Source organism: Rhinoraja longicauda, chromosome 24 (genome assembly GCF_053455715.1).
Source record: "Rhinoraja longicauda isolate Sanriku21f chromosome 24, sRhiLon1.1, whole genome shotgun sequence".
Taxonomy (NCBI): Eukaryota; Metazoa; Chordata; class Chondrichthyes; order Rajiformes; family Arhynchobatidae; genus Rhinoraja; species Rhinoraja longicauda.
Window position 1 is genome coordinate 20739195 of NC_135976.1, and position 21120 is coordinate 20760314.

Consider the following 21120-nt stretch of genomic DNA (forward strand, 5'->3'; position numbering starts at 1 on the left):
AGAAGTCCACGAGGAAAATGAACAATGTTAAAGCGAGACAATCGCAAACGGATGGGCCCACGCCCACACCTGAGCCCACCCAAAGGGTGCCTGTTGGGCCCGGAGAGGTCCAGGGGGCACCTGGCGGGGCTCAGCAAGGAGGTGAGGAGGTACGGGAGGGGGCGGGGGAGTTCCTGTTGGGATCTGCGGTGGCCGAACAAAGGGATGAAAGAGAGGAAGCTGGCAGTGTGGAGGTGGAGGACTCCTCCTTTATGGAGGTCACCGTACCACCGCACAACGTGGGGGTAAAGAGGAGGCATACGTCTGGTGAGGAAGAGGACGGCCCTGGGCATAAGGCCAGGGGGCTGCCTACCTCGAGACCCTCCACTCCGGTCGAGGATTGTGATCCACGACTAGTGTCCTCTGGGCCGGAGGTTGCCCTTTCGTCCCAGGGGCCTTCTGAGGGTGATATCTCACCAGATGTTGGGGTTGGCTGCCCTGGGAATGTGTCCCCTAGGATGGAGGACGAGCAGGGACAACCCGAAGGGGGGGGGGTCTCGGCTGTAGGGGTGGTTTCCCAGCTACGAGAGTGACTGAGGGGTGTGCTGCCCCACAGGCTGAGGAAGTAGGGGAGACTCCAGAAACACTGGCTCCTCCAGTGGGCCCCGGTGAGGGTACTCCCCTGGTGGTGGAGGATGGAGACTCTCTGGGTGATGCTGGGGGAGTGGGTTCCCTGGATGCGGAGGGGGACGGGGCTGTTGCGGGTCGTGTCTCTCAGTCAGATTCCGGGGGTAAAGGTGGACCGCGAGCCCTGTGGGCCCCCTGTTTTTGTTCTTCCACAGGCCCAGTTTTAGAGGGCGGGGAGAGTGTGCAGGAGCCTCGCCATACACTGGCCGGCTCACTGCTGTTGGAGGCGTCAGGACTCTCCCTCGACATTGATCCCGGGGATGGGATCAAGCCGGAGGGGGGGGAAGGTGTTGGAGCAAGCTTACACAGTGAAGAGAGCGAGCTGGCAGCCAGCGGCAGTCTGCCAAATCTGGGCCATGACCTTGAGTGCAGGGAGGGGGAAGACGTTGCTTCAGGTGTCAGTTGGTTGGCAGAATGCCAGGACTCCAGTGCTGTGGGTCGAGCGGCCGGCATCTTTGAGATTCGAGAGTTTTTGAATGAACATCATCGCAGTAGGAGCAAAGTCCGGCTAGCTGCCGAATGGCGGCCAGACCTGGGGGAACTATCCGGACACTTCGTGCTATCCTTAACAGTAAGGATAATGCTCTAGGTGCTTGTGATAAGCGCCAATTCGGGGAGTTTTTGAAGCTCCTAAAAGAGAGGGGCCTCACTCCCACAAGGAGCGGGAGGAATAAGCCTAGTGTGCCTTCAAGTTCACAGTAGTTAGCCTAAATATTAACAGCGGAAGGGGGGACCTTCGTAGATTTCACCATCTATCGGTCCTCAGAGAGGGGAAGTATGCAGTGAGCTTTCTGCAAGAGACGCACACTGTTGTTAGTGATGAGCCCACCTGGGTCCTTGGGTGGGAGGGGGGGTCTACATGAGCCACCTCAGTACAAAGTCAAGTGGGGTGGCTTTCCTGTTGGCCCCGACTTTCCAGCCAGAGATTGTGAAGGTGCAGGAAGTTGTGCCAGGCCGTTTGCTCTATCTGGCCGTGGTCCTGGAATGGCGTGCCATTACATTTCATTAACGTGTATGCCCCCAGCACCGGCACGATGCAGGCACGGTTACTTCAGGAGGTGACTGCTCTGCTGAGCACCATTGATTGCGGAGAGTGTGTCTTCCTTGGGGGGGATTTCAATTGTACCCTTGAGGCGCGAGATCGCTCTGGTATTCAGTGTGCCCCTGCAGTGGCGAAGAAGTTGAGAGGTGTGATTGAATCTTTCGAGCTGGTTGATGCGTGGCGGAATCTCCACCCTGATTCAAACGCGTTTTCGCGGAGGTCTGAGGGGGGTGGTTCCCGTATCGACCGTGTGTACATCTCCAGAGCGTACGTCTCCCGGGTCTCGGCGGCCTCTATGCGGACGGTGCCGTGTTCGGACCACTGCCTGGTGCGAGTGGAATTTATCCCAGCGCGCACACGGGCTGGATCCGCGTACTGGCACTTTAATAACCAGCTGCTGGAGGATCGCCGATTCCAGGAGTCTTTCGGGCGGTTCTGGGTGAAGTGGAGAGAGAGGCAGAGGGGCTTCCCTTCCCTTAAGCAGTGGTGGGATGTGGGGAAAGCTGACATCCGTCTTTTCTGCCAGGACTACACGGGAGGGTCGACCAGAAGGCGGGACGCGGCGGTCGAGCGACTAGAGAAGGAGTTACTCGACGCAGAGTCTCGCTTGGGTCGGGACGGTGAGGACTCCTGTGAGTGGGGAGAGTTTCAGGAGAGGAAGAAAGCGCTGAGGGACCTGCAGCTTGAGCGGTTCCGAGGTGCTTACGTGAGGTCGCGAGTCCAGATGCTGCACGATCTGGACTGGGCTTCACCTTTCTTTCTCTCTCTGGAGAAAGGGCGAGAAGCCCGCAAACAGCTCGTCGAGCTGCTCGCGGACGATGGCTCCTCGGTCACAGACCCAGAGGGGATTAGTGCGTTAGTTCGGTCCTTTTATGGAACGCTGTTCTCCGCGGAAGGGTTCAGCTGAGAGGCTCAGCGGGTTCTGTGGGAGGGGCTACCGACTATAGATAGAGGGGTGTTTGAACAGCTTGATGACCCCTTATCATTGGAGGAGTTGACTGGTGCCCTGCACCAGCTCAGGAAGGGTAAGTCCCCTGGGCTGGATGGGCTGACGGTTGAGTTTGTTAGAGCCTTCTGGGATGTCCTGGGGGGTGACTACATGAAGGTTCTGGGGGAGAGCCTGGCGACCGGGGAGATGCCCCTCTCGTGGCGCAGGGCAGTCGTTGTCCTGCTACCCAAGAAGGGCGAACTACGCCTGTTGAAGAACTGGCGCCCGGTCTCTCTCCTCTGTACAGAGTATAAAGTTTTTGCACTGGCGATGGCAAATCGCCTGGGCTCCGTACTATCCCAAATGATCCACCCTGACCAGTCCTATACAGTCCCTGGTCGGTCCATCCAAGATAACATCCATTTGGTTAGGGACCTGATCCATCTGGCCCAGGGCACTGGTCAGTCAGCTGCTTTTCTATCCCTGGATCAGGAGAAAGCTTTTGACAGGGTGGACCATGATTACCTCTTCGGGACACTGCAAGCGTTCGGTTTTGGACCGCATTTTGTGGCCCGGGTCCGGCTTGTGTACACCGCAGCAGAGTGTCTCGTGAAGATTAACGGTGCATTGTTGGCTCCCATTCGCTTTGGGAGTCTGGTACGCCAGGGGTTCCCCATGTCTGGGCAGTTGTACTCGGTCTGTGTGGAGCCATTCCTGTGTCTTCTTAGGAGGCGATTGGCTGGCCTGGTCTACCAGGACCGGGGGTGGAGGTGGTTCTCTCGGCCTATGCCGATGACGTTCTTCATACGTTTACTGATCCTGTTGACCTGCGGAGGATGCACGAATGCCAGCAGGTGTTCTCAGCTGCTTCGTCCGCTAGGATCAACTGGAGTAAGTGCTCTGGACTTCTAGTGGGCCAGTGGCAGGTGGACTCCCTGCCGGAGGAGATGAAGGATTATGCGTGGAGCCCCACGCACCTCCTCTACCTGGGGATCTACCTGAGTCCCACTGAAGATGCTTGGCCGGCGAACTGGCAGGAGCTAGAGACGAAAGTCGTCACCCGGGTGGGACGCTGGTCAGGCTTGCTTAGGGTTATTTCTTTCCAGGGTAGGGTGCTGGTCATAAACCAGCTGGTGGCCTCAATGTTATGGTACCGGCTGGCCACTCTTGTCCCGCCCTCTACCTTTGTAAATGCTGTACAGAAGAGGTTAGTGGATTTCTTTTGGGGAGGGAGGAAACACTGGGTCTCAGCAGCAGTCCTGAGTCTCCCGCTAGAGGATGGTGGCCAGTCCTTGGTATGCGTGCGTACCCAGGTGGCGGCTCTCCGTCTCAGGACTCTGCGGAGGTACGTGTATGCGGAGCACCCTCCCAGGTGGCACGCTCTGGCCACGTATTTTTTCCACCAGGGCCAGTGCCTAAGGGGGGTTTGGCGGATCCTGGTGGCGGGCATCAGTCGACCCGCCACACGGGACATGCCAAGCTTTTACCGCGATGTGTTGAGAGTGAGGAATTTGATCATCTTCAGTCAGCGCGTTGCTCCTGAGGGGGAGGGGGTGATGTGGCTGTGGGGGGGGGCGGTCCTCACGCTGTCGCGGTGGGTGTTCGGGAGCGGCGTGTGCTTGGAGTGATTCCGCCCGAGCTTACCCCCGCTCCGCCGGTACTGCTCATCGGGACCAGGCTCCGGAATATTTCCCGGGAGCCGGCCCCACACAACTTGAGCTGCCTCTCCCAGATACCCAGCGTGCCGTTCCGTGATGCAGGCAGACGTTTACTGTATAGGATGCTCCTGCACACTCTGCACCTCCTCGCCTTCGTCTTCCATCCGGATACGCCTTGGCGATCCGTGTTGCCACCTGATGGCGGGGGTGGTCCCCAGTGGAGGTCTCTCTACAAGGGAGTCCTCCCCCTTTACATCGGGGACCTGGGGTGGAGAGTGTTGCACAGAGCCGTTGTGTGTAATACATTTTTGAGCCGGTTCAAGGACTCGCCGGCCGCCTGTATTTTCTGCGGCGAGGAAGAGTCCGTGTTCCACATGTACATGGAATGTGTGAGGTTGCTGCCCCTGTATGAGTATCTAAAGGGGTTGCTCCTCAAGTTTTGGCTGCATTTCAGTCCTACGATCCTGGTGTTTGGGCTCGGGGCTGGGAGTGGGGAGGGCCGGTCAGGAGGGTGGGATTTCCCTGTCGGTTTGCTCTTGGGCCTGGCCAAGATGGCCATTCGTGGGTCCAGGCAGCGGGCGGTCGATGGTCTTGCCAGAGTGGGCTGCCTCCCCCTCTTCCGGGCCTACGTCCGTGCGCGTGTGTCCCTAGAGAGAGAACACGCGGTGTCCACGGGGACTCTGGAGGCCTTCCATGAACGCTGGTCACCGCGGGGGTTTGAGAGCATTGTAAGTAATGAAGGCAACGTTGTATTATAATGATTACTTGATGTTTTGTAACCTCTGATTGTGGTTTTGATGTGATGTATCATGTGTTTGTGCTGAATAAAGTCATTGAAGGAAAAAAAAAAAAAGGAAGAAAAAAAAAAGAGAGAGAGAGAGGGAGAGATTGTAGTGAACCGGTAAAAATGTTTAATGTACATAACCTAGACAATAGACAATAGGTGCAGGAGCAGGCCATTCGGCCATTCGAGCCAGCACCGCCATTCTGCGTGATCACGGCTGATCATGCACAATCAGCACCCCGTTGCCAGTGAATATGGTATTGTTCAATACCACGTCGTGGGCACTATCATATTCCAAATGCACCCGACAACGTGTTTGATATTATACTGATCTCCGAGACAGAAGGAGGGCGAGGGGGAGAGAGAGGGAGAGAGGGAGAGAGAGAGCGGCACGGTGGCGCAATGGTAGAGTTGCTGCTTTACAGCGAATGCAGCGCCGGAGACTCAGGTTCGAGCCTGACTACGGGTGCTGTACTATAAGGAGTTTGTACGTTCTCCCCGTGACCTGCGTGGGTTTTCTCCGAGATCTTCGGTTTCCTCCCACACTCCAAAGACGTACAGGTATGTAGGTTAATTGACTGGGTAAATGTAAAAATTGTCCCCAGTGTGTGTAGGATAGTGTTAATGTGCGAGGGTCGCTGGCCGGCGCGGACTTGGTGGGCTGAAAAGGCCTGTTTCCGTGCTGTATCTGTAATATGAAAAAAATAAAAATAAAATATGGAGAGGGAGAGAGAGAGGGGAGAGAGAGAGAGAGAGAGAGAGAGAGAGAGAGAGAGAGAGAGAGAGAGAGAGAGAGAGAGAGAGAGAGAGAGAGAGAGAGAGAGAGAGAAAGAGAGAGAAAGAGAGAAAAAGAGAGAGAGAGATATTATCTGTGTCCGTTTGTGTGTTTTCATAAACTGCTAAAACAATTCTTTGCTACCTTGTAAGCCTTAGCGCTATTTGTGGCTCCCTGTCCTGGTTACACAATCTCTTCAAATCACATATGTATTTGTTCGTTGGCTGCAATTAATTTCGTTCTCTATGGACTGTAATTGAGTCACGAAGGAGTATCCTTTTCCTATTCATTGGCATACATTTCAATAAATAAACAGAGTGCCGTTGACAGCAGGCCCTCCAACACAAGAAGGAAGGGTAAAAGAGGGTCAAGCAACAATGGAGCCTGGTGTTTCAACAATGGACCCGAATCTGGGAACAAGAGAATGGACTAAAAGAGGAATGGAGAGGAATATCTTCTGGATGTCCCAATATATCTTTGCAAATTTTGACGGTCTGACTTTGAACCTGCGGATTGCTTATGCACTCATCACCATTAAACTAATTTATTATCCTCTTCTCGCCATTATTGCTGTTCCTGGTAAGTTTCTTTCCATCGTCACATTGTGTAGATCATATATATATATATCTATATATATATATATATATATATATATATATATATATATATATATATATATATATATATATATATATATATATATATATATATTGTTTTTCAATACGAAAGTCTTTCCAGTATCCTCACCGATCCCCGCTGTCCTGTTGCTCTCGGCATTTCACTTACTTCGGGTATAAATTTCGGAAACTACTGCTGATTTTATTCAGTCATTAGGAAGTCACACACTCCTAAACGTTATTGTGTCTACCTCTAGTAATTCTTAATTTCTATCAATCAGAAATCGATACCAACAGTTTACTGGAATCACGTTTCTCAATTGCAGAATTGCGAGATTGCCTCCAATCCACAAACTGCAGTTCCTTTTTTCCAGCTCCATCGACCTCTGGAAACGATCGTTGACTCAGATTGATCCTTGGCTGTTTTCTTCACACACACTCTCTCTCTCTCTCCCTCTCTTGCTCTCTCTTTCATACACATACACACACAAACACACACACGCGCGCGCGCGCACAAGCGCACACGCGCACACACGCACACATGCACGCACGCACGCACACGCAGAAATATACATATGTTATTACTTATCTGAGCTTCTGGAAAAAAATGGCCACATCATCTGGATTCTTCCATGCTATTTTTCCAAAATCTTTTGCTCTGCAAATTATGCCATGCTAAAAGGATGAAGCTATACATATTTGGAAATAGCTGATGGTGCAGAACTTCCCATGAAATATGAATAAATTATAATCCAGCAAATAATTAATGAAAAGCATGCCCTTCACTCAAACAAGAATAACATATTTTATCCATTTTCCTATTGTTCACATTCTGCTCCGCAAATGCTATGCCTTATGAGCGCCCAACCTGACTCCGGGTGCTGTCTGTGCGGAGTTTACACGTTCTCCCCGTGATCTGCGTGGGTTTTCTCCGAGATTTTCGGTTTCCTCCAACACTCCGAAGACGTACATGTTTGGAGGTTAATTGGTTTGGTATAAATGAAATTTGTCCTTAGGGTGTGTCGGATGGTATTAACGTGCGGAGATCGCTGGTCGGTGCGGACTCGGTGGGTTGAAGGGCCTGTAACCACGCCGTATCACTAAACTAAACTACTATCTTTGCCAAATGTTTTCTACTACGAAATTGACATAGTTTAGACTCGGACAGACGTTCGTAAATATAATGGCTGTTCCCTAACTGTGCCGCTGTGTTTAAAACTAACTCGTTAATTACTAGACCAAAAGGGAGGAATTTGGAAATATGAAATAAATCTGGAAATGCTGATTTGGTCGACGGGTTAGGCAGAGGGAAGACAGAGAGATGGTTATTCGGAGAGATTGATAGGTCTCCATCTGAATTAAATATTACATCTAAAAGGACACTGGGCCAGTGATAGAGGAGAGCAGAAAGCGAAGTTCCGTAAAAACTAATTGACTAAACGATATAGTAACGATGATGGAAGGCCAAACCCAAATGGCAAGGGAATGTATGAAACCAAAAGGTGAGTTTAGAAGTTTAGAAGTAATATATGTTGGAACAGAAAAGTAACTTGTGTTAAGTTGTTTAGTTCTGAAAGTTATTACATACTATTTCAATGGTGAGGTATTATTCCTCGAAGTAATGGTGAATTTGGTTAGAACGTGTTGGTAGCCGTGGACGGAAGTCAGCGTGTGACCGAAATTACGGCCGCGTGGTAAATGAGATTCAGTATCATGTTTATGTTCATAACAGAGGTGTTCACGAAACTATAACCTAACCTTTTCCCCTCTACTTAAACGGGGATGCAATATCACGTAATGGATATTCAGCTTTAATTTGTAAATAACAGCTGATATTAATATTCCTTCTCAAATGTCTTGTTGACCATCGATGATCCATTTTAGTACCATAATACCTGGCATCTTACCATCACCACCTAGGAGACTGTTGGCCTGCGCCCAATTTAAGATTGTATTAGTTCGTTTAATTTTTCTCTGCGCCTACTGCGTACATTCTGTCTGCACATTGCAATAAACTGCACCTTCCTGAGTTTGTGATTTCACCAATTAAGTCCTGATTTCACGGTGTATGTTGCTCTCCATGTCCGGTTCGTCAGCGTTTCTGAGCATTTCTGCTTACTGTCCATCCATTCATCGTGTCAAATGATGTCCTGAACATCTGGCTTGCTGTCCGTTACGGGATTACTGAATATACTATGTGTCAGAGTATCTGTGCTCCTTGCGACACATCGGAAACATTTCCACTTTGTTCAATGAACTGACGCACGTTTGTTTTGCTGTCTGTCTATTAGCCAGTCTCCAAATGACTTATCTTTTAATTAAAAGCACCTCCGCCCGTCTATTAAAATGCGTTTATCAGATATATGAGGACCTCGTTCAATTTAGGAATGAGATATCTACTAGAGGCAGCAAAACCGTGCTTTAAAATTGCTGTAAAGCAGATTTCTATTGTTTTCAATATTCAAATTGCGGTCAGGAAGCACCAGATTGGGAGGACTATTAAAGGTAGCTAATGATATACAATTCTTTATGAATTTCAGTCAATAAATCTGGATGATTGCTCGTTTATTATATAGTGGGCGTAGTGCATTATAAGGAGTCAGCCCAGGTTTCCGCTCCAATCATTATCCAGTTACTATTGGTTAGTATGAGGGAAGAATGATAATTTCCAGCTCCTATTCATTATCTCTAATCGTGGATCTGGATTTACTGAAACGGACCAGGGACATCAGCTTCCAAAAAATATATAGCTGAGACAGTGAACTTTATTGGCGTCAACATTGACAACATTAACAATCTTCATTGTTAGTGATCAGCCATGATCGCATTGAATGGCGGTGCTGGCTCGAAGGGCTGAATGGCCTACTCCTGCACCTATTGTCTATTGTCTATTGTCTATTCATCTCTACACAAACATAACGTGCCACAATATTGAATGGAACGGAATCGAGTAAAGTTTCGCTCTGACATGCAACGAGCTGGACCTGACCAAGAGTTTACGCAAAGGAGCGGGTTCTACAAAATACGATAAAGGATTTCAATTGAGATCAATTATGCTACGAAAGTGTTAAAGTTTAATATTTGCTGATGTTGCAAACCGTGCTGGGGCAGAAGGGGGATGTCTGCGATTTTGAAACTGTGTGATAAGATAACGTTAAGAATGATTGCCTAAACATTTCCCAGGTACGGAACAGCTCAATAAACCACTAACAGAAAAATGTTTGTTATAGCGCGTGCTTTATAGATGGAAGGATAGAGGTAAACCGAAAAAGATTTTAAAACTAACCAGATAAAACTTGTTAGCAACCAACTGGCACTCTCAAGAGGCAAGAGTATTTTATTGTCATGTGTTCCTGATAGAACAATGACATTCGTACTTGCAGCAGCACAACGGAATATGTAAGCAGAGTACACTGTAAACAATATAATAAACGAGAGAGAGAAAAAAAGTTCAGACTTTACCTAACGTTGGCCACAATACCGGGAAATTCGAACTTTTGGCGAGGGTGCCGATTTAATTTATTGCAATGGGCCAAGTCATCCGGAAATATTAAAATGAACTAACGAACTCGATTCAGTTCAGGTTAGTTTATTGTCACGTATACCGAGATACAGTGAAAAGGTTTTATTGCGGACGAGGATTGTTCCCTTTGTAGTAAAGAACTAGAAGGAGTAACTCAGCGGATCTTCAGAAATGGTGCCTGGCCCGTGAATTATCCTAGCACTGGGGCTTTTTAAGCATGTGGAAAGTGCTGGGTAAAAGGAGGGTTTAAACAAATCTATACGATCCTCTTAAAGGGATGAGATAAACAGGATGTGGGGAAAGAACTGTGGAATGGGCCATTTAATAGGTTCAAACTGAAGGGGATGAATAGCCTCTTCTGCTGCATCATTCTATCATCATTGCCATTCTACAAAATCCCTAAGATCCTCGGGAAACGCGTGAATCTGATATATACATTTACTAATCTCTTTAGTATCTAAGTGGAATTGCTAACTTTCCTCTTCGCTTAATATGCAATTCTCCTGTTTATTTCCCGTGCACGCAGTTAACTTGGTGACGATTGTAATACTATTCCGGGGAAAGAGCGGTCTCTCCAAGTGTGTCACTCGCTACCTCGTGGCTATGGCAGCAGCAGATCTACTCGTCGTTGTCTTCGACGTGATTTTGAGGCAGATTCCAATTGCTTATCGGGATCATTTCACTTTCGTGCGATCTATCCCGGTATGCGATATTCACGCCATTCTGCTTTATACAGCCACAGATTGCTCCGTTTGGTTCACCGTCATGTTCACCTTTGATCGATTTGTGGCCATTTGTTGCCAGAAACTGAAAAATAAATATTGTCAGGAGAGAACAGCGGCTCTGGTTCTCGGAACAGTGACTGTACTGAGTTTCTTAAAGAACATCACCTGGCATTTTATGCTCACATCCGAATATTCTCTTGCGTATGCTGTTTGGTTTTGTATGCCAAGAGCCCGCCTCGTGAAATCACCGGTCTGGGCAGGAATCGAATTCCTTCACTACCTTTTCACCCCTGTCATCCCATTTGCTCTGGTTCTGCTTCTCAATGCTTTAACCATCAGGTACGTTTTAGTGGCCAGCCGATCCCGCAAGAGACTTCGGGCACCCAATCATGGGGATAGTGCGAGAGACCCAGAGATGGAGAACCGTCGGAAATCCCTCATTTTACTGCTGGTTATCTCGGGAAATTTTATCCTGTTATGGGCTCTATTTACGGTGTATCACGTGTGGAACCGACTGCGATTTTTGGGGCTGGTGGTTGCAATTCCACCAGCAGCTATGCGACAACTCTGCTTCATGCTGCAGCTCCTGAGCTGCTGCACCAACACAGCTCTTTACGTCGTGACTCAGGCTAAATTTAGGGAACAACTAAGAGATGTGATGTCATTTCCACGGATTTTAACTATAAAATGCTTTCAGTCCTAAGATCAAATGCACAATATGCGGTGGTGTCCCACTTGTCTCGCCTTGCTGTTTCTTTCTCCCATAAATTCTGTTTATCCTAAGCGTGGCAAAAGGGAGTACTGGTGTCCTCGGATTCCACGATTTCCTTCACCTGTTCCACTGAAGTTTCACACGTTCCTCGTGCTCACCCCCAACACACAAACACACACACCCACACACACCCACACACACACACACACACACACACACACACACACACACACACACCTATGTGTGTTCACCAGTTTAACATCTTCATTACGTCTTACTGAGGACGCATGTATCTATTAAGGTACTAGTAGCATGTGGCGTCACCGGCTGAACTCCCACAGTTTGCCGCATTCAGGGCCTCTGCTGTTTAAATCCCATCTCAGATACATTTCATTCTTCCTTTTCTTTCCTTATCTAACATACTTTCTCTCCTTGTTACCTCAAGTCTTTGTTATTTACTCCACCCATCTGCAAATAACCTCCCTCCATCATCTGTATCCATCTATCATGTTTTCAGGCTTTGTCATTGCCCACCTCTTTCCCCCGCTTTCTCCGCCATATTCCAATCAGTATTAGGAAATATCCCGACCCGAGACAATGTCTGTCTATTTCCCTTCATAGATGCTGCCTGGCCCACCCTGTAGTATTTTGCTTTTGTTTAAGATTCCTGCATCTACAGTTAGTCATACCTCGCATATATATATAGTTATGAATATCTGAAGATAACAACGCAAGTATGCAGGTATATTCCCATGCATTTGCCCAAGCAGAGTGCAGAAAACACCCACGGAAATCAGTAGTGCGAGCTCACTGACCCAATACGCTGTGGAAAATACAGAACGCAGCAAACAAAATCGATATCTTGACCACGGGCAGACGTGGAAACACACGCAGTGTCCCTCAACACAAGCACTGAAGGCATAATAATGCTTACACACACATTCACAGACAAGGCGCTCGCGTACAGATACATTTCCAAAAATACGCACACGCACATGCAAAAAAATGCTATGACATAAAACAGTCACCAATCTACGTGGGTGCAATTCAATGCAAGCGTAAACCGACAGACGTCCGGGTTTACATGCAATACACACACGCAAAAACTTACATAATGACGAAAACGTTAAAAACAGAAGTGGGTGAAGTACTAACACGTCGATACTCACGTCAGACACATCCATATCCATAAAGATAAGCAGACACACATATGTATGCACGCACACAAGCATATGGGTTGGACAACACAAGATCAGACAACGAAACAAATAGCACGAACAAATACAGATATGGTATCCGTACCCGAGTGCGCAGAAAATCACATATAGGTACGCACAGAGACAGGCACCATGTGCGCACACACGCAAACGAAGGTGGACACAATATAACAAAGTTTTCATGCACGCACATGACTCAGTGCAAACACAAATATGGATTTAAACAAAGGTATCACTGAGGTAGGTTTACAAATATGTGTAAACACTTTGTCCAAATTAATTCGCACAAACAGATACACACGTATGCTCAGACAGAATCACCCGTACGCACGCATGTACACGACACGGCCTGATGTTAGATGACACACATAAAGCTGTACACATGGCACGCAAGGACGTGAACTCAAGCTCACGCATCCAGCTGCAGTCCCCTCTCTCTCTCTCTCTCTCTCTCTCTCTCTCTCTCTCTCTCTCTCTCTCTCTCTCTCTCTCTCTCTCTCTCTCTCTCTCTCTCTCTCCCTCTCTCTCCCCCTCTCTCTCCCTCTCTCTCCCTCTCTCTCTCTCCCTCTCTCTCTCTCTCTCTCTCTCTCTCTCTCTCTCTCTCTCTATCTATCTATCTATCTCTCTCTCTATCTATCTCTATCTATCTATCTATCTCTATCTCTCTCTCACACACACGCACACACACACACTTCCGCGCACACTCACGTACACACAGATATCGAGCAAACAAATGCAGGCACCACGCACAGAAGCACTCAAATACACCCATAGCACAGGCCTGTCCCTTGTTCTCGCCACCATCGTTATCCACATGGCTAAACATGTTGAATTTCGATCGTTTCAGGTTCTAATGCGAGATCCTCCATCCGAAACGCTAACTCCGTTTTACTCTCTATAAATGTTCCTTATCCTGCTTCATATTTCCACCATTTTCAGTTTGGATCATACAAAACCTGTTCTGCGTATTACTGCACGCGGGCCCACACACACTCACACACTGGCGCACACACAGCCTACATACTCACACATATACTTACACCCGAGCTGGCGTGCGTAAATGAACGTGCCAATGTGGCCAGACGTGCTATCGCCTTCACCGATTCTATTCTCACGACATCCACGGACCTGTACAGGTCGAGACGTATTCTAGCACACATGGTTATGCAAACGCTAGAAACGTGAGGGAAGCCATATGAACGAGAACTTTAAATTTGAAAAGAGAACGGGAGGGGAGACGTGAGCTGGACACAAAATGAGTCAGGCAGAAAACGATAACAGATTCACGAATGGAGACAACGCGCAATCTACGCAGGTCCTCTCACTTACTCCCTTCCTTTCAAGTATATCTCCGAGCTCCTATCACCCATGAAGGATCCTGGAAAAATGTAATCTCTATATCAAAATAGCAGACGCATTACCAACTGGCCTCAGGATTTATAATATGTCCAATATGCACGATTTCACTGCGCTAATAACAGGGGCTTTCTCCAACAGTCCGATTCACCTATTCATATGCGAAATATGAATGTGTTCTGAAGTCGCCAGTCATTCTCTGTTTTGAACCCGATAGTCCGTCACGCGATTTCAGGCAATCCGACCTCCTTAGATCCAATTTTGGAACATTGGCTTAAGATGACTATTCACTGTCGTTCTCGCGTTCGACCCTTTATTGCTTTCCGCAGAGAACTGGTTCTGTGTATCCTACAGACTATTGTACCCCACGTCGTGAGCACTATCATATTCCAAATGCACCCGACAACGTGTTTGATATTATACTGATCTCCGAGACAGAAGGAGGGAGAGGGGGGGGAGAGGGAGGGAGAGGGAGAGGGAGGGGGAGAGAGAGAGAGAGAGAAAGAGAGAGAGAGAGAGAGAGAGAGAGAGAGAGAGAGAGAGAGAGAGAGAGAGAGAGAGAGAGAGAGAGAGAGAGAGAGAGAGAGAGAGAGAGAGAGAGAGAGAGAGAGAGAGAGAGAGAGAGAGAGAGAGATTGTAGTGAACGAGTAAAAATGTTTAATGTACATAACCTAGACAATAGACAATAGGTGCAGGAGTAGGCCATTCGGCCATTCGAGCCAGCACCGCCATTGAGCGTGATCATGGCTGATCATCACAATCAGTACCCCGTTGCCAGTGATTATGGTATTGTTCTATACCACACCCATGATTTTGTGGAACATCTTATCATCTTATGTCGTAACGTTTTAGTGTTTGCATTTTATAGTTACTTTATCTGTGTCCGTTTGTGTGATTTCATAAACTGCTAAAACAATTCTTTGCTACCTTGTAAGCCTTAGCGCCATTTGTGGCTCCCTGTCTTTGTTACACAATCTCTTCAAATCACGTATGTATTTGCTCGTTGGCTGCAATTAATTTCGTTCTCTATGGACTGTAATTGGGTCACGAAGGAGTATCCTTTTCCTATTCATTGGCATACATTTCAATAAGTAAACAGAGTGCCGTTGACAGCAGGCCCTCCAACACAAGAAGGAAGGGTAAAAGAGGGTCAAGCAATAATGGAGCCTGGTGTTTCAACAATGGACACGAATCTGGGAACAAGAGAATGGACTAAAAGAGGAATGGAGAGGAATATCTTCTGGATGTCCCAATATATCTTTGCAAATTTTGACGGTCTGACTTTGAACCTGCGGATTGCTTATGCACTCATTACCATTAAACTAATTTATTATCCTCTTCTCGCCATTATTGCTGTTCCTGGTAAGTCTCTTTCCATCGTCACATTGTGTAAATCATATGTTTTTCAATACGAAAGTCTTTCCAGTATCCTCACCGATCCCCGCTGTCCTGTCGCTCTCGGCATTTCACTTACTCCGGGTATAAATTTCGGAAACTACTGCTGATTTTATTCAGTCATTAGGAAGTCACATACTCCTAAACGTTATTGTGTCTATCTCTAGTAATTCTTAATTTCTATCTATCAGAAATCGATACCAACAGTTTACTGGATTAACGTTTCTCAATTGCAGAATTGCGAGATTGCCTCCAATCTACAAACTGCAGTTCCTTTTTTCCAGCTCCATCGACCTCTGGAAACGATCGTTGACTCACATTGATCCTTGGCTGTTTTCTTCACACACACTCTCTCTCTCTCTCCCTCTCTCGCTCTCTCTTTCATACACATACACACACAAACACACACAATGCGCGCGCGCGCACATGCGCACACGCGTACACTCGCACACACGCACGCACGCACGCACACGCAGAAATACACAAATGTTATTACTTATCTGAGCTTCTGGAAAAAATGTCCACATCATCTGGATTCTTCCATGCTATTTTTCCAAAATCTTTTGCTCTGCAAATTATGCCATGCTAAAAGGATGAAGCTATATAAATTTGGAAATAGCTGATGGTTCAGAACTTCCCATGAAATATGAATAAATTATAATCCAGCAAATAATTAATGAAAAGCATACCCTTCACTCAAACAAGAATAAAATATTTTATCCATTTTCCTATTGTTCACATTCTGCTCCGCAAATGCTATGCCTTTTGAGCGTCCAACCTGACTCCGGGTGCTGTCTGTGCGGAGTTTACACGTTCTCCCCGTGATCTGCGTGGGTTTTCTCCGAGAATTTCGGTTTCCACCAACACTCCGAAGACGTACAGGTTTGTACGTTAATTGTTTTGGCATAAATGAAATTTGTCCTTAGGGTGTGTCGGATGGTATTAACGTGCGGAGATCGCTGGTCGGTGCGGACTCGGTGGGTTGAAGGGCCTGTTACCACGCCGTATCACTAAACTAAACTACTATCTTTGCCAAATGTTTTCTACTACGAAATTGACATAGTCCTCTGGCTTAGACTCGGACAGACGTTCGTAAATATAATGCCTGCTCCCTAACTGTGCCGCTGTGTTTAAAACTAACTCGTTAATTACTAGACCAAAAGGGAGGAAATTGGAAATATGAAGTTAATCTGGAAATGCTGATTTGGTCGACGGGTTAGGCAGAGGGAAGACAGATGGATGGTTATTCGGAGAGATTGATAGGTCTCCATCTGAATTAAATATGACATCTAAAAAGACACTTGGCCAGTGATAGAGGAGAGCAGAAAGCGAAGTTCCGTAAAAACTAATTGACTAAACGATATAGTAACGATGATGGAAGGCCAAACCCAAATGGCAAGGGAATGTATGAAACCAAAAGGTTAGTTTAGAAGTAATATATGTTGGAACAGAAAAATAACTTGTGTTAAGTTGTTTAGTTCTGAAAGTTATTACATACTATTTCAAAGGTGAGGTATTATTCCTCGAAGTAATGGTGAATTTTGTTAGAACGGTGTTGGAAGCCGTGGACGGAAGTCAGCGTGTGACCGAAACTACGGCCGCGTGGTAAATGAGATTCAGTATCATGTTTATGTTCATAACAGAGGTGTTCACGAAACTATAACCTAACCTTCGCTTTTCCCCTCTACTTAAACGGAGATGCAATATCACGTAATGGATATTCAGCTTTAATTTGTAAATAACAGCTGATATTAATATTCCTTCTCAAATGTCTTGTTCACCATCGATGATCCATTTTAGTACCATAATACCTGGCACCTTTCCATCACCACCTAGGAGACTGTTAGCCTGCGCCCAATTTAAGATTGTATTAGTTCGTTTAATTTTGCTCTGCGCCTACTGCGTACATTCTGTATGCACATTGCAATAAACTGCACCTTCCTGAGTTTGTGATTACACCAATTAAGTCCTGATTTCACGGTGTATGTTGCTCTCCATGTCTGGTTCGTCAGCGTTTCTGAGCATTTCTGCTTACTGTCGATCCATTCATCGTGTCAAATGATGTCCTGAACACCTGGCTTGCTGTCCGTTACGGGATTACTGAATATACTATGTGTCAGAGTATCTGTGCTCCTTGCGACACATCGGAAAAATTTCCACTTTGTTCAATGAACTGACGCACGTTTGTTTTGCTGTCTGTCTTTTAGTCAGTCTCCAAATGACTTATCTTTTAATTAAAAGCACCTCCGCCCGCCTAATATATGCGTTTATCAGATATATGAGGAAATCATTGAATTTAGGAACGAGATATCTATTGGAGGCAGCAAAACCGTGCTATAAAATTGCTGTAAAGCAGATTCCTATTGTTTTCAATATTCAAATTGCCGTCAGAAAGCACCAGATTGTGAGGACTATTAAAGGTAGCTGATGATATACAATTCTTTATGAATTTCAGTCAAGAAATCTGGATGATTGCTCGTTTATTATATAGTAGGCATAGTGGATTATAATGAGTCAGCCCAGGTTTCCGCTCCAATAATTATCCAGTAACCATTGGTTAATATGAGGGAAGAATGATAATTTCCAGATCTTATTCATTATCTCTAATCGTGGATCTTGATTTACTGAAACGGACCAGGGACACCAGCTTCCAAAACATATATAGCTGAGACAGTGATCTTATTGGCGTCAACATTGACAACATTAACAATCTTCATCTCTACGCAAACATAACATGCCACAATATTGAATGGAACGGAATCGAGTAAAGTTTCGCTCTGACATGCAACGAGCTGGAACTGACCAAGAGTTTACGCAAAGGAGCGGGTTCTACAAAATACGATCAAGGATTTCAATTGAGATCAATTATGCTCCGAAAGTGTTAAAGTTTAATATTTGCTGATGTTGCAAACCGTGCTGGGGCAGAAGGGGGATGTCTGCGATTTTGAAACTGTGTGATAAGATAACGTTAAGAATGATTGCCTAAACATTTCCCAGGTACGGAACAGCTCAATAAACCACTGACAGAAAAATGTTTGTTATAGCGTGTGCTTTATAGATGGAAGGATAGAGGTAAACCGACAAAAATTTAAAATCTAGCCAGATAAAACTTGTTAGCAACCAACTGGCACTCTCAAGAGGCAAGAGTGTTTTATTGTCATGTGTTCCAGATAGAACAATGAAATTCGTACTTGCAGCAGCACAACGGAATATGTAAGCATAGTACACTGTAAACAATATAATAAACGAGAGAGAGAAAAAAAGGTTAGTCTTTACCTAACTTTGGCCACAATACCCGGAAATTCGAACTTTTGGCGAGGGTGCCGATTTAATTTATTGCAATGGACCAAGTCATCCGGAAATATTAAGATGAACTAACGAACTCGATTCAGTTCAGGTTAGTTTATTGCCACATATACCGAGATACAGTGAAAAGGTTTTATTGCGGACGAGGACTGTTCCCCTTGTAGTAAAGATACAGTGAAAATGTTTTATTGCGGATGAGGATTGTTCCCCTTGTAGTAAAGTATTAGAAGGAGTAACTCAGCGGATCTTCAGAAATGGTGCCTGGCCCGTGAATTATCATAGCACTTTGGGTTTCTTTAAGCATGTGGAAAGTGCTGGGTAAAAGGAGGGTTTAAACAAATCTATACGATCCTCTTAAAGGGACGAGTTAAACAGGATGTGGGTAAAGAACTGTGGAATGGGCCATTTAATAGGTTCAAACTGAAGGGGATGAATAGCCTCTTCTGCTGCATCATTCTATCATCATTGCCATTCTACAAAATCCCTAAGATCCTCGGGAAATGCGTGAATCTGATATATACATTTACTAATTTCTTCAGTATCTAAGTGGAATTGCTAACTTTCCTCTTCGCTTAATATGCAATTCTCCTGTTTATTTCCCGTGCACGCAGTTAACTTGGTGACGATTGTAATACTATCCAGGGGAAAGAGCGGTCTCTCCAAGTGTGTCACTCGCTACCTCGTGGCTATGGCAGCAGCAGATCTACTCGTCGTTGTCTTCGATGTGATTATGAGGAAGATTCCAATTGCTTATCGGGATCATTTCACTTTCTTGCGATCTATCCCGGTATGCAATATTCACGCCATTCTGCTTTATACAGCCACAGATTGCTCCGTTTGGTTCACCGTCATGTTCACCTTTGATCGATTTGTGGCCATTTGTTGCCAGAAACTGAAAAATAAATATTGTCAGGAGAGAACAGCGGCTCTGGTTCTCGGAACAGTGACTGTACTGAACTTCTTAAAGAACATCACCTGGCATTTTATGCTCACATCCGAATATTCTCTTGCGTATGCTGTTTGGTTTTGTATGCCAAGAGCCCGCCTCGTGAAATCACCGGTCTGGGCAGGAATCGAACTCCTTCACTACCTTTTCACCCCTATCATCCCATTTGCTCTGGTTCTGCTTCTCAATGCTTTAACCATCAGGTACGTTTTAGTGGCCAGCCGATCCCGCAAGAGACTTCGGGCACCCAATCATGGGGATAGTGCGAGAGACCCAGAGATGGAGAACCGTCGGAAATCCCTCATTTTACTGCTGGTTATCTCGGGAAATTTTATCCTGTTATGGGCTCTATTCACGGTGTATTACGTGTGGAACCGACTGCGATTTTTGGGGCTGGTGGTTGCAATTCCACCAGCAGCTATGCGACAACTCTGCTTCATGCTGCAGCTCCTGAGCTGCTGCACCAACACAGCTCTTTACGTCGTGACTCAGGCTAAATTTAGGGAACAACTAAGAGATGTGATGTCATTTCCACGGATTTTAACTATAAAATGCTTTCAGTCCTAAGATCAAATGCACAATATGCGGTGGTGTCCCACTTGTCTCGCCTTGCTGTTTCTTTCTCCCATAAATTGTGTTTATCCTAAGCGTGTTCTGCACCGTGGCAAAAGGGAGTACTGGTGTCCTCGGATCCGACGATTTCCTTCACCTGTTCCACTGAAGTTTCACACGTTCCTCGTGCTCACCCCCCAACACACAAACACACACACCCACACACACACACACACACACACACACACACACACACACACACACACACACACACACACACACACACACACACACAAACGCACACACACAAACACACACACCTATGTGTGTTCACCAGTTTAACATCTTCATTACGTCTTACTGAGGACGCATGTATCTATTAAGGTACTAGTAGCATGTGGCGTCACCGGCTGAACTCCCACAGTTTGCCGCATTCAGGGCCTCTGCTGTTTAAATCCCATCTCAGATACATTTCATTCTTCCTTTTCTTTCCTTATCTAACATCCTTTCTCTCCTTGTTACCTCAAGTCTTTGTTATTTACTCCACCCATCTGCTAATAACCTCCCTCCATCATCTGTATCCATCTATCATGTTTTCAGGCTTTGTCATTGCCCACCTCTTTCCCCCGCTTTCTCCGCCATATTCCAATCAGTATTAGGAAATATCCCGACCCGAGACAATGTCTGTCTATTTCCCTTCATAGATGCTGCCTGACCCACCCTGTAGTATTTTGCTTTTGTTTAAGATTCCTGCATCTACAGTTAGTCATACCTCGCATATATATATAGTTATGAATATCTGAAGATAACAACGCAAGTATGCAGGTCTATCCCATGCATTTGCCCAAGCAGAGTGTAGAAAACACCCACGGAAATCAGTAGTGCGAGCTCACTGACCAATACGCTGTGGAAAATACA

The 21120-nt window shown here is 46.3% G+C and overlaps 2 protein-coding genes across 2 annotated transcripts; both read left to right on the top strand.

Annotated features, from left to right (window-relative positions):
- Nucleotides 1-6230: 6230 nt before the first annotated feature.
- On the top strand, nucleotides 6231-11421 carry LOC144605216 (putative G-protein coupled receptor 139). The gene is made up of 2 exons (XM_078420315.1): nucleotides 6231-6432; nucleotides 10520-11421. The coding sequence occupies exons 1-2, from the start codon at nucleotides 6231-6233 to the stop codon at nucleotides 11419-11421; spliced, it is 1104 nt and encodes a 367-aa protein (XP_078276441.1).
- A 3742-nt stretch (nucleotides 11422-15163) lies between these two features.
- Nucleotides 15164-20217, top strand: LOC144605217 (putative G-protein coupled receptor 139). The gene is made up of 2 exons (XM_078420316.1): nucleotides 15164-15365; nucleotides 19316-20217. The coding sequence occupies exons 1-2, from the start codon at nucleotides 15164-15166 to the stop codon at nucleotides 20215-20217; spliced, it is 1104 nt and encodes a 367-aa protein (XP_078276442.1).
- Nucleotides 20218-21120: the final 903 nt, after the last annotated feature.